The 13,948-nt window shown below is 40.1% G+C and overlaps 1 protein-coding gene across 2 annotated transcripts in view; it reads left to right on the top strand.

The window, feature by feature from the left end:
• SCFD2 (sec1 family domain containing 2) overlaps nucleotides 1-13,948 on the top strand; it is a 181,676-nt gene that overhangs the window by 77,349 nt on the left and 90,379 nt on the right. For both annotated transcript variants that reach the window (XM_072334894.1, XM_072334893.1), the window contains exon 5: nucleotides 1,232-1,481. In XM_072334894.1, the coding sequence (XP_072190995.1) occupies nucleotides 1,232-1,481 (250 nt within the window). The remainder of the gene's footprint in view (nucleotides 1-1,231; nucleotides 1,482-13,948) is intronic.

Raw genomic sequence — 13,948 nt, 5'->3', positions numbered from 1 at the left:
AGTTCCCACTAGCCATTGAAGTCAATGGGAGCTGGGCTTTGAACTCCCTGTTCCAGCACAAAGTCAGGGCCAAGGAGGAGGCCCAGGATTTGGAAGAAGTGTTCAACCTTGGGCTTTTGCCAGTTTAATCCATTCTGAAAAGACTGTGTTCCAGTTCTCTCATCTTACCGGTACATGGAGGAGATCTAATCTTTAAAGGCTTTTAAAGTGCTAAGATGCTGCGATTGTGAGTGACAAGGAAAAAACTTGTAGGAAACTAATCAATTTTCTGCCTGAGCAGCGATAAGTCAGCGGGCCATATGGTGACAAGTGAGAGTGCAAATATTGAACAATGTTTCATTAAATAAACACTGCCTATTCTATGTACTGAATGAGACAGGAATCCACTGGGGAAAGAAAGCTGTGGAACATGCTTAGGGACTTCCTGAAAATATATTAAGGGCAGAGATTACTGCTGCACAGGTGGGCCTAATCCTGGATTGCTGTTGATATTAGCTCTATGTCTAAGCAGCATTCCCTCTTGTCATTTAAATAACGTTATTTCTGTGTATACAGCAAAAATCATCTGCTAAAGCAATCCTCCTTGAAACAGCAGATAGTTTGAGGCCGTGTTGCAGACCAAGCACTGAGGCCTTGTTCTGCCATCCTCTGTCTGTAAGGCACCATAGCAATAGCAGCAGTTCCGAGTGAGCTGGATCCCTTATACAATGTTCTTGTGTGTCTCTTCCTCTGAATGTTAGTGGTCCTTCTACACAAACAGTCTAATGGCAGCAATAGCCAATGCTATTTAGGGAATACAGAGAAATCTGGGCTCTTTCTGCTGACTAATCTTCTTGTACTTTCCCGGAACCCACATCTCTTATACTAGGGATGCTGGAGGATGCATCCCTCACCAGTCCTTTCAGTGTACATCTTTAGGCCAATCATTTGAGAATTTGTCCGGTCCCTTTTTGAACCTGTTGATTTGGTCTCCTCAACATCCTCTATTAGTTCTGTAGTGCAGCGCATGTTGAGCAATAGTTCTACAGTGAGCTTGTTCACCATGTCTGTCATTTTGTTAGCTTTAGTCATATCCCCTGTTCACTTCTCTCCTTGACAGACTGAGGACTCCTCTTCTAGGCCATATCGCTACAGAAATAATAACTCTTGCAGATGCAGGCACTGGTATGTCCAGTGCTAACTGGTAAGCCCTATAGGGTCAATTTGACATAGTCTTCCTTCTGTTTTGCAGACTATTGGAGAGTCAGAAATGCCCAGCGTGTTGAACCAGTTACTGCCAATGATCAAGTCTTACAGTGAGAGGACGAAAGATGATTATACCTGTGAGGACTTCTTGATCTTGTTGGTGTACATGTATTCTGTGGTTGGAGAGATTAAAAATGGAGAAGAGCTGGACAGAGCTGAGGAAGAAGTGAAGAAGGCTCTAGTCAAGGCAATTTGTGATGAACCAGAGCTGTCTCCTTTGTTGCAGAAAATAACAGGTAAGATTCTGCTTATGTGGTGAAGATTTGGGTGGTGTTAGACGTGGGAACTAGGAGGAGCGTGTAAAAGCAACTTGACTTGCCTGTGGTGCAGAGAGTATGTGAGTCAGCATGAAGATTTCCTGTAGATTTTTTCCATCTCCAATGTTCATATATGCCAAATACTGACAAGCGGTGCCTGAATAGTGCTGAGTCCGATGAAAGCTCTACAAGTTATTCTTTTTGTTAGAGATTGGCTAAGTTTGTATGTTTTTCTAAGGTAATCTTTTCCACAGTTTCTTTCATTGATCAGTGTAAAGTTGACCCTGGGAAGTCAAAATTAATTCTGGAAACGTATTCAGTGAACCACAGTTGTTTTGTGAATGCTAGGAGCTGGTCTGTCTGGCATAAAAGAAGAAATGTGTCTAAAACCAACATTAAGCTTTTTGCTGAAACAACATGAACATTAGCCTTTAAAAATAGCACACTAAGCCTTTTTTTAGGTGAGTGCTCACAGGATAGAAAAGCCCTGGCCTCTTGCTGCCAATGTCACATGTTAAAAAGAAAAATTGGAAAAATAATGCTAAAAAAAAATCATTTAAATGAGTGACCTATGGTTTGAGCAAGGCATATCTGAGTAGCGGATGTGATCTCTACTTCCTGCTGTCACTTCTCTCCGTGTTTACTAATAGTGAGCTGGTCATTGACCAGGTCACCTTTGAGATAGGGAGCATACAATTGTAAATCAAAATGTTGTGAGGAGCTTATAATTGAAAGCCATTGCCAAGAATTTGTTCAAGCGAGGAATCTCAAGGGTGTTGGGATTAGTTTGCTGTTGGTTATTCTGCTGATATTCCCAGTGGACACTTCTGCTTCAGAGTGCAGATGTGTTCTGACTGGTCTGTTGTTGCTTTGTGTATAAAATATTGTAAATATTAGAAGATTTTTATTGTAGAATGGGCATTTCAGCCATATTTGCACTGTTCTAATGTTTTAATACTCCTCACTGCAATGCCTGAAGTCTGTAGCTTTATGTGCCTGGTGGTATTTCATGCTTTTTGTTGACTTTCATTCTCCTGGTTTTCAATATGGACTGCACACCTTATCCACTACATGGTGTTTCAGTTGCAATTTAATGGTGTTTTTCCAGGTGCGGTCCAACCCCTCCTTCTGAAAAGTTTCTGTTCATATTTTACCCTTCTCCCTCTAATTCTCTGTGTTTTTGATCACCATCTGTCGGTTTCTGTTTGTTGTGCCTAAGAAAAGTGGGAGAATATTTGGAATTCAGAAACTTGTCAAGTGCCAAAGTGAAGCCACATCTCTGTCTATATAGAGGCTTCCCTTGTTGCTTTCCCTGGTGGTCTCAGTTTATGTAATTGAAAGCACAGATGGGAATAAAAATACATGCTGTGCTTGTGTTATGTTGCATAATCTATTAATAATTCTATTATTTTATGAATATACTTTTGTGCTTGATTTCCAGTGTGATCATTTCCTGAGTAAAAGTTTGAACATCTAAGTGCTCTTGCTCAGCTTCCAAGAAAAGAAACATGGGAATGAATATTTCAGCACAAAAATTCTTTGTTTGATGGAATAAAATTAATTATCTGTTTTTACGTAATTGTCTGGCTGTTAGAAATGCAGTGTGTGAGGCAAAGCAGTTATCTCCTTTTGTCTTAGTATTTGTTTTGTTATTTGGGGCATCTGACTATAACATTCTGAGTTATCACATCTATGATTTGTATGGGCTGCTTTGGAGAGTTTAAACATTGGAAGATATACACACACACACAGACACACACACACATATATATTTTAATGCATATATATATATGGAGGGCTGACCCCAGCTAGCAATCATGCAACCACAAGACCTCTCACTCCTTCTTGTCTTCCCCTCATGCTGTATGGCAAGAGAAAACAGGAAGAACAAAACCATGAAAACTTGTAGGTCAAGGTAAAAGACAGTTCAGTAGGTGAAGGAAAGAAAGGAAAAGCAACAAGTGAAGCAAAGGCTTCACTTCCCACAGGCAGACTGATGCCCACTCAGTTTCCAAACTGTAGCCAAAACTCTGTCATCATCTTCTTTCCCCTGTTTTTATTGCTTAACATGATATTGGGTGGTATGAAATATCCCTTTGGCCATCTCAGGCCACCTGAGACAGCTGCATTACTTCTCAGCCTCTTGCTCACTCCATCCTACTTGCTGGGGAGGAAGAATGGGGAAAGAAGAGAAAGCCTTGACACTGTGCAAACACTGTTCAGCAACAGCCAAAACATTCATGTGTTATCAATACTGTTTCAGCCACGAGTCCAAAACATGGCAGCATAGGGGCTGCTGAGAAGAAATTTAACTCCATTTCAGCCAGACTCACTATGGAATCTTAGTTTGTGGATGGTTTTTGACTAAGCGTGTCGTTGGTATGTTACAAAGTTAACGTAATAACACAGCCAGGTCCTTGCAGTCTACCATTTCTGTTTCTGTGTTTAGGAAAACCATATCTGTGCTTTTTGTACAAGTGGGAGATGGTATTACTCCTTGCTTGCACACTTCCGTTGGTTCATCAGCATTCTTTGTTTTTACATCTGATTTAGTTCTTTTGACTTATGCATAAAAGAAAAGATAATAATAATAGTAATTAAAACTTGTTTCTATTACTAAAAATAAGGATTGTCCTGATAGGGAGCTATGAAATGGAATTTCCAGGAATATGCCTTCAGTAGTTTTCAAGCCTTTTCTCATCCAATAGCTTGTTTTCTCAGTAGTGGTGGAATTTGCTGAATTTGTAAATTGCTGTATTTGCTGAACAGTAAAATTGAGAAGACTGACCGAGGAAACATGAGCAGTCTTAGATGTGCTATGAACTACACACCCAAATGTTCCTGTTAGCAGCCACAAGCTGGGCCATTTTCCTTAATTCAGTCCAGCTCTGCAAGTCAGCAGCAGTTGCAGATCTGGATTGTTCGTGTTCTGGACATACAGTGTTCTCCCAGCATTTTACTTTGTCAGAAACAAAAGTAAACCTTTGTTGCTCTTAAAATGGTCACTAAAGTGAATGGGTGAATTGAACCAAAATCGATTTTAGTAATTCTTGCAGCCTCTCATTCATGAGTAGAACACAGCAAAATGTTCACAGTCTTTTATGTTGAGAGTTCCATCAAGATAAATAAGGGAATAGTGTTAAATTGGACTTGACAGGCCAGAAAATGAAGCCAGGGTACTGGGTAGATACAAGATGTGTGCAGTTGGATTGCTTCTCAGCTTCAGGCTCCCAAGTGAGCCTGCAGTTCCTCAACATTGGCTCTGCTCTCTGCAGCACAGCTGCTCTCACTGAGTAGCTCAAAGGAAAGCAGAGCTGCAGGTTTAAGTTTCAAGCACCACTAATGATGTATGACTGGATAGTTCTTGTTGTAGCGACAGATAGCAAAAATCATTTTTGCCTTTAGAAAGGCATACAAAAGTAGTACTATTTAGTCTGCAAAGCCAAGCACTTCAGAGTTGAGAAATACCAGTAACTCCATTTCCCATGCAACCATAATTTGACTCCTGTGTGTTGTTCACAGTTTCAAGATTACATAGTGTATTTTCTATGAGCCATTGCTGCTCCTATTGTATGGACTGAATGCCATGGAGAACCGGAAAGACACAGCTCCAGTTATTCTTCCACATGCAGTGTAAACATTAACAAGTAAGTGACATTCTCCATGAGATACTCAGCAAGTGTCTTTCACAGAGTCTCAGTTTGCAATCCATGAAGTTGGCACCCTCAGCTTTTTCTGGCTCATTTTGGAACATAAAGAACGAAAGTGTTATATATGTTTTCAGATACTAGTGTTTACGTTTCTGTGACCAGAGAGGATTTTGTCCTCCACTTCCCCGTATCCCTTCTGCCTGATGTCTCAGCTTTGTTTTGGACCTAACGCTCTACTAAAACTGCTTTTAGATACTTGGTCAATTTGAGATGAAATTAAAAGCCACATCTCAGCTGTGGCTCTGCACCGCTGCATTTTGCTTTCCTTTTCTCTGCAAAGCATGGGAGGTGTGCAATCTTGACATATACACGTTTGTATTTTCTTTTGTTGCTCCCTCAGATTCACTGGAAAAATAATACAATACAATGGTTGGATTTTTGTTTAGGTTTTTTTGGTGTTTTTTTTTTTTTTTCTTCTTTATTAAGGTTTTGAGGTCAAGCCATCAGTCAAAATAATAGCTGGGTGTACTTGAGGCATCTTCTATTTCTGTTATACTTGCTAAGTATAAACTTGCTCAACTTGCCTCAGCTTATGCCCTCAGGAAACGTTCAGTGATGTGACTGCCTTGCAGTAGAGCTAGTGCTGCTGCCCCAAAAGATGCTCAGCAGTACACACAGGGCTGTTTGTACTGTGTCTGTGTTAATGTGACTGGGTTAATATCTGCAGCAGTGGGAAAGAAAGGAATTCTCAGAGAAGCCTGTGTATATGGATAGCTGGACGCAACAGATTTCCCTGAGGGAGCCCAGGTTATTGTAGCGCTCCTGAGAACATGCTAAGATGCTGCACTTGCGTAAGCTTCTATTGTGCAAGATGCATAAGCACTTGCCATTTCCTGGCTTTTGAGTGTTAGGCTTCTCAGCCTTACCATTGCCTGAACATATGTTTTCTAAAATATATGCACTGCAACAACGTTTTGCATTTATGTAACACCTTACTTCTCTGAAGCACTAGGAGTATCTTGACACTGTTAACTAAAATCAAAATGCAACACATTAGTGACCCAACGAGACTTAAGAAGGCAATAATTTTTGCATGCATAATAGCCTAAAAATATGTTTGTGTTGTTGTGTTTGACAGAACTGTTAAATAACACGTCTTGTGGCAGACTATCTTACTGCCTTGGGTAATAACACTGAATGTAACAGTTCCAAGATTTCTCATGGGTGCAATTTACCGCAGACATATGTTCTTCATCACTGTTTCCAGCAGAATGTTACAAATTGGAGGGGAAACAGAAGAATAGACCAAACCAGAATGGAATAATGATGCTTTTCAACAGAATGTTGGTTGTAGGGGTGTTTTGGGGGGTTCTTATTAGCGGTCATTAAAAACAACAAAAAAAAGCAAGTTGTAAAATATCCTATTTATTTTATCATCTAATCCATTCATGTGGTCATGTAAATATCCATGTAGAGCTTTGTACCCACATGCGTACAAAACACATACAGAAGTCAGGCTAACAGAGCCATGACACTATCAAAAATGTATGTTTTCAGCTGGTCCAGTCTATCTGGAGTATTCTGCTTCTGTATGTAGGCTACTTGAAGGTACCATTGCCTCATACTCCAAGCAAATCCTAAAATCAATACCTGTTTTGCAGCAAGCATGTTTATTACTAGATCAGGAGAAAACAGAAATGCTTGCTTTTTGTTCTGCCACATCCTTGGTTTTGCTGCTGTTTAGAAACAATAACTTCCCAAACCTGGTTCTCTGCTAGGCAGGCAGCTACAAAAGCATTTCTTTTGTTGAACTTATAATGTAGCCTTTCCGATCGTGATTGAATCCCCCTCTCGAGGGACACAGCAAGCCTTTCACTTTTTCGCATCAGAGATGCGGCTCAATTATTGCTAATTGATCCCTTGCAGTTCAGGAAAATATGCTGAGACTACCACTACAGTCAGATCCAAGAGCAGCATCTGTATCATTTGAATTTCTACTTTATTTCACAATAATGGCTTTTATCGAGAGTACTTCTGTGACACGGATAAAGTGTCTGCTAAATAGTTCAGTGAAGGGCTAGTCCTATGGCAGCCTTGTATTATAGCTTATTTCTGAATTATCCATGGGTTTCACAACAGAATCAGTAAAAGAGGTAGTGATTATGAAATAATAATAATAATAATAATAATAAATCAGTCTTTTTTCATTTTGCCCTTAATTGAGAATTTAACTCATCTTACTGCAAGACTTTTTTTTTCCCCGTTCTTAGAATCTGAACACATTCTTAACAGCAACATGCAGACAAATTAGAGGAGAATTAATCCCATATTTCTATGTAGGAAAGGTATTTATGGAGAAATATCACTGGTCCCTGTTTATCCAAAGCAAAATCAAGTTGCAAACGAATTTTTGTTGTGACTTCAGGAAAAGGAAGAAAGATCTAAACAAAAAACTGTCTCTTCTAAGTTTGCAAAAGAGCATAATGCAAGAAATTCAAAGTTATTCAGCTCTTTATGTTGAAGATTTATGGGAGTCTTAAGCTGTGCTGTCTTCCAGGCCTTCCTGAGCTCTCATTTTGCCTGTTCATACTTCAGTTTCTCCGTATTTCTGCTGGCTGGCTGTGCAGAAGATAGGAGTAAGGTGCTAATGCTGAGTCCTTCAGGGCAGCCCTGCAGCTTATGTGGGGCACAGGGCTGGTGCCAGGACGGCTCCTGCTTCCCTGTGTGGGGGAGGCTGCCTGCAGCAGGGTCAGCAGATAGGGATCAGCTCCCCACCACAGCTAGGGGCTATAAACTAAACTGTTTATGTTAGGAGTTCATAGAGGGGGTTACAGAGGATGGGGTGGATACCTCAACAGCATTGAATTGCTGAACATTTTGAATGGATCAACAAGCTAATCTTCAAAATACTTATTAGCTTCTTGTCCCTGACATTAAAAGGCCATTTTCCTGCATAATATTAGCAAGGAAGCTTTGTCTTCCACTTAAATGGCAAATAAGCCTTCCTGCAGGTTAGGCTGCTGCTGTATGGAATACAAGCTGTGTTCTTCAGGGTCTGCCTCTATCCCTCCAGGGAAGGATGGTTATGTCCCAGACCAGGCACTCCTGGAGGAGCATTTACTTCTGGCATTACTGTATGACCACATGTATGCTCTGCTACTGTAGCTATATAGTTTTATCCTGCCACAGAGATTATAACTACAGCCAAATGAATCCCAAACCATTTACGCCCCACTTTGAAAATGAGAGTTTGTTGCTCAGGATGTTTTTTTTCCTGTTGCCCCAGCTGATTCTTTAGACAGCACAAACAGCCCTCCCTCTGGCTGGAAGGGGCTCTGCGTAACACTAAGCATGAAGACAGCCTCTTAGTATCTGCGTTATTTTCTTGGTGCCTTTTGGCCATGATCCAGTGGAAAGTATTTGCAAAGCACAAGCCCTGGAGGACGACTAGCATTTGTCCTGCCAGGGGCACAAGAAAAACATGAGGAATGCTGCTGCCTGCCTGCATGACCAGAGCTGCATCAGAGCTGCAACTTGTGCAGTCTAACCTGCAGATGTTTCCACTGCTTGGGCATCTTGGTTCTTTGCTTCATGATAAGAGAGCAAAGGGGAAAAAATGTTATCTTACATATGCGATGTGGTACCTCATTTACGCAAACAGCAAAATCGTTTCCTGCTGAAGACCCTTGAACTCTTTAAGACCTCTGTAACTTATTGCTGCGACCTTTTTATAGGCTTTTTTCCATTTCTGCACAAAACCCCAGGGTGACGAGCCAGCCATGTCAGCTGTTGCAGACTTTAGGCTTTGCAGTGCTGGTGCCATGCTCTGGGGCCTGCTCTGTCTCTGGAACTGAGGGAAGAGATGACACAGCCTTGGTGCTGGAGCATTTCCCATTGAGTAAGCAAGTGACGCAGAGGGTTTCTGGTAAGCTGTTTGGGAGAAAAGCTGTTTTCCAGATAGAATCTTAACTTACATACATATGTATTGTGCATGGCTTAAAAATCAGGCCTGTCCTAAAAATCAGTGTTACAAATATGTACTAAGTAGCTGTTAGGATATCAGGCTGCTTTGTACACATGCAGGGATATTTCAGTTGTGTTTCACAGTGTACACTGAAATGCATGGTAGACCATCCCAATGGAAGCTCCAGTGGCTGAGCTTTTTTACTTTTGTTTTCCTTTTTTTCCCCTTTTTTCTCTTTTTTCCCATTTTATTCTCTTCCATTTTGCATTTTTTCCTTCTTCTTTCCTCATTTTTTCTTCTTTTCTTCTTTTTTCTTGTTGTTTTTTTTTTTTCCTCTTTCTCTCTTTTTCTTTTTTCTTTGTTTCTTTTTTTTTTTCTTCTTCTTAAGCTTTCATATGTTGCCTGTTTATTTTGTCTTCAGCACCTGGCTCAGTTGGCTCCGAACTGGATAGTAATTTTCATTGAAGTGTTTATAACATGAAGTCTTTTTTTTCTTTTTTTTAACATGAGACATATGCCTGCAGCTCTGCAGGCCTCTGACTTCTTGCCAACTTAGCAAGACAGCCAACTGAAACAGGAAACTGATATGGTGCAATTTTCATTAATGATTTGTGGTATTTTTCAGCATGCAAATCCAACAGCATTGAGAGGATGCTCCTAACGTTGAATGTCCCTTTGCTTTAAGCATAAAATGAAAACAGAAACTGCTTTGGAATCAGGGAACTTTTTAAAAGGTGCCCTTCTGTGTGTCGAAATGAAATTATTTCATCTTTCCATGCAAGTCACTTCGTTGCAAAACATTCAAGTTTTGGCATATTGTAAAATTATGTGTAAATTCCTGCTGTTTTGCAGAGCACGCCCAAGCCTGGCAAACGAGAAATGGTGAAGTATTAAATAACCATCAGATTACATATTTAAAAGAAAAAAAACAAAGAAAAGCCTTGTCTGTGGTCACCACCCCTATGACACAAAGTGCACAGACACAAATGTTGAAGTGCTTACTGTAGACTGTAACGTTTTAATTTGTTAACTCGTGGTGCTTTCTTGTGGTGCTCTCTAAGTATCCTGCTATAGTTTTTGTCCTTCTGGCATTTATTTTAAACGCCATATTATGTGCTCAATCTGACACACCCATTCTGAGCAATGCATCGGTTGGTGATTACTTGAAGCTGCCCCCTTGGCAACACACGAGGACAGGCAGCAATGCCTCTGCTGGGACAAGGAGGAATAACTTTCAGCTTTAGTTATTTATTTTTGCCAGCTCAACGGTGCCTGTTATTCTCTCATGCTTTCCATGATGTTTTATTGGGTTGAATTCTGTCCTTATAGTAAGGACAAATAAAAATCACATTTAAATGAAGTTACAGAATTTAATAAATACTCAACAGTGTATGGCTTAAATACGCATCACTTGAATATGCCTACACACCTCACTACTTTGCATACTCTGTTTTTTCCCTGCTTCATCTCGAGCTTTTGGCTCTGGGGGTTGTATTTTCATTTTCCCAGTATAATCAAGATAATTTGCTTTCACATGTACTGTAATTAAAGGTCAGGCTCTTCATCTATGTAAATCAGCATGAGAGCAGCCAGTGCTCCTCCTACTTAGAGCAGTGCTGAGGTGAAGAAGCTTAAGGAACAGATCAAGCTATTGTGATCTGTAGATCAAGGCAGATGTAAGAGGATAGACAGGATTAAATGCTTTCATTGATCTGCTAACCTTACTAATAGAGCTTTGCCATTTAAAACTGTCCTTAGAAGAATTGTGCTCTGCTGTTTTGGTTTCAGTAGCATCTAAATATTGCCATGTGCTGCAGAAGTTTAAAAGTGTGATCTTGTTTAAATGAAAGCTTTTTCACAAATCTCTTCTTAGTTACTCAGCCCTTGCTTACAAACCTTACAGACAGATCTGTCGTGGTCATGTATTTTAAATCAACATGCGGAATGTGCTCTCGTGTTCCCTTTCTCCCTATTTGTTCTTGTTTAGTTATATATTTTATAGCTGAATTAAAGCCACCTCTGGTGGTTAAAGTTTAGGTCAGGTTACATTTTCTGTGACCCCCCTGCTCTGTTTTGCAGACGCTGGGACTGTGGTCTGGTGAGGCAGGAAAGTTCACATATCAGAGCCTAAGGATTTCTTTTTTCCCCATTCTTTCCTGGATATCCTTTAGTTGGACAAGGAAAGAAATGTTTGTAAAACTGGATTGAATGATTTCTATTAACTAAAAGCTTTGTGTGAAGAACAGAGGAATGTTTGTGTCTTACATAATGTTAGAAAGCTGTATACACCACTTAGGATAGTTTACAACCAGATGTCTAACTCTTTTTTAATTTCTCTTTTTATTCATTAAAATAAACATTATTGTAGAAATACATGCCTGATGAGAGGTGGTAACAGCCAGTCATAGCCAATTAGATGCATTCGTTTACTCTGAAGCTATACAGATATGTAATTGGCTTCCATAGATTTGTGTTAGTGTGAGGAATACGTGGATACATGTCCTGGACTTTCTGGTTTATTCAGGTGCTTCTGGCTTTGCTTTTTGGTGCTGTGTGTGCTTATCTATTGTAAAGATATCTGTACACCATTTGTCCTGATGCAGCCACATGACTTTCAAGTAAAGCAGAAGAAGAGAAAGATGAATTTAGAATAACCAAACCATCTTTGGAGAATCCTTTAGCCACAAATAAGTGCTGCTGCTGGTGCACCAGGCAAGAGCAGCCCAGGTTAATGAATATTAGTGTGTCTCTGGACAGATCAGAGCCTAAGGATTTTTTTTTTTTTCCATTCTTTCCTTTATTCGGAACAGGAAAGTAATGTTTGTAATGTGTGTCTCTGGATACACCAATATTCTCCAGAGACATGCCATGATCCCGTTGGGATTTCTGCCTTTCTTCCTTATGTTCTCTTAAAATGTTGAGCTATTAGAGAACATATAGACATGGCACAGGTACCCTTGTGGTAACTTGAAGGAGGTTTATTAGAAGAAAGGCTCCAGATGGGTAAATGTAATCATATAAATGTTTGGAAAGAGCCTTGCTACCAGTGTCCATAAATAAGAAGTCAGAGAGAGCCCAGTTCTTCGTCATTTTATCTTCTTCCCCTTTCTGACATGTTCTCTATATTCTCTCATATTCCTGCAAATCTTGTGTGCTGAGTGAGGCAGGAATCCTCTGGCTGAAGAAATCTCACAGGCTAATCAACTGCATCCATATCTTGATGTTATCCATGCTGGGGAACCAGAATTCTGGCAGGCATTAACATTTGAGTGCCTGGCTTCACATACCCGCTGTTGTTCCTTTGATGCTTTCCCCATAGTATTCAAAGTAAGTAAACAAAACACTTAAAAGCTGAAATAACATTTTCAGTGTAGAGAATGATACTTCTTTTACTGGCAAGTTCAAATAATTTGGCTGCACACCAGAGCTGTCTGTTCCTTGCAGCAGTGATCAGTGCGTCTGTAGGTTGGATGCTCTGGATGCAGAGGTTGGATACCTCTGCAGCCAGTAAACATGCCAGGTGGCTTTGTAGGTATTTGAGAGCAAGAGAGTACTGAGGTTTATGAACAATTGATTCAGATTGAGATTTCCTGCCTATTTTCCTTTGGCTTCTTTGTTCTTTCATGCTTAGTGCTCTTTTTTTTTCTTTTTTCTTTTTTTTTTTCCCCACCATCCTTCTCATATTCCTCCCTACTCATCTGTTATTACTTCTACTGCTTCTGCCCCAGTTCTTCCCTCATTCTCTCCATCACCCACATGGATCCAGTCCTCCCTTGGCTCTTTTCATCTATCTCCTCCTAAACTGTTCCTTGGCTCCCTGTCAGCTTCCTTGTACTTAATGTGCCTTCTGGGGCTTCATCCATGAAGGTCAGATTGCCAAGGCTGGGTGCTGCTTTACTCCAGTTCATGGTTGTTTATTTGTGCTTTTCTCTTTGCTTCACATTCTGCAGATCTCTTCTTTTTTCACAAATAGTTCTATAATAAAAGCCATCCCTTTTCACTGACACTTTAATTGTCTTAAGATCTGGATATTTACTTCTAGTTAATGGCACCTGAGTTACATTCATGGTGTTTCCTTCTTAGTTTTTCTGTCTTAGGAGCCATTTCTCTGTGCCAAAAATACACATTTATATGGCATATATTTCAAAAGGCAACATCTAGAAGGGATAATACTCATTTACAGCTGTTTTTATGAGGCAAGAGGTGAGAATTGTTGTTTTTGCTTCCATTTTCCATCTGCTTCTCCAGCACTGCTGTGATTCTGGCAGTCGGATAGAAACTGGAAGTACATTGTGCCATTTATTTTGCAGTAATTGGGTATTTCTGCACCTATTCATGCACACATGCCTTCCCTACCCAACCAGCTCGTTGATGCTGGGTTTGAGGTGCTACCTTATGTGTTTTCTGCACCAGTAACTTTCTGCAGTTTGTTTCTCGTAAAAGTAGAAAGAACCACTTGGTTTGTTTTTCTTTGCGGCAGATGTGCTTTTTTTTGTACATAATATCTGTTGGATTCTGGATTATCCACTAGTACATCTTTCCTGGTTTTGAGGAGATAAACTGGGATGAATCATAGAGCATTTATTCCCAGAGATAGCTTCAGTAAGCGGGGAGAGACCATGAATACTTCAGGCAAAAGTACTTGGCATAGATGGTATGAAGGTCACTGGCTTTTGTTGTTTTTCCCCCTCCCTAAGCAGATGAGGTTCTCTTCAAACAGGCTGCAGAAATACCAATTAGTGTTTCATTCTGAAATGTAATCAGATTTAAAATGTAAAAAATCCCTTTCGGCTACAGTATAATCGGAGCTCCTAATTATGAAAGGCATATGT

The sequence above is a fragment of the Excalfactoria chinensis genome, chromosome 4 (genome assembly GCF_039878825.1).
Source record: "Excalfactoria chinensis isolate bCotChi1 chromosome 4, bCotChi1.hap2, whole genome shotgun sequence".
Classification (NCBI taxonomy): Eukaryota; Metazoa; Chordata; class Aves; order Galliformes; family Phasianidae; genus Excalfactoria; species Excalfactoria chinensis.
This window is presented reverse-complemented; position numbering and strand designations above follow the sequence as displayed.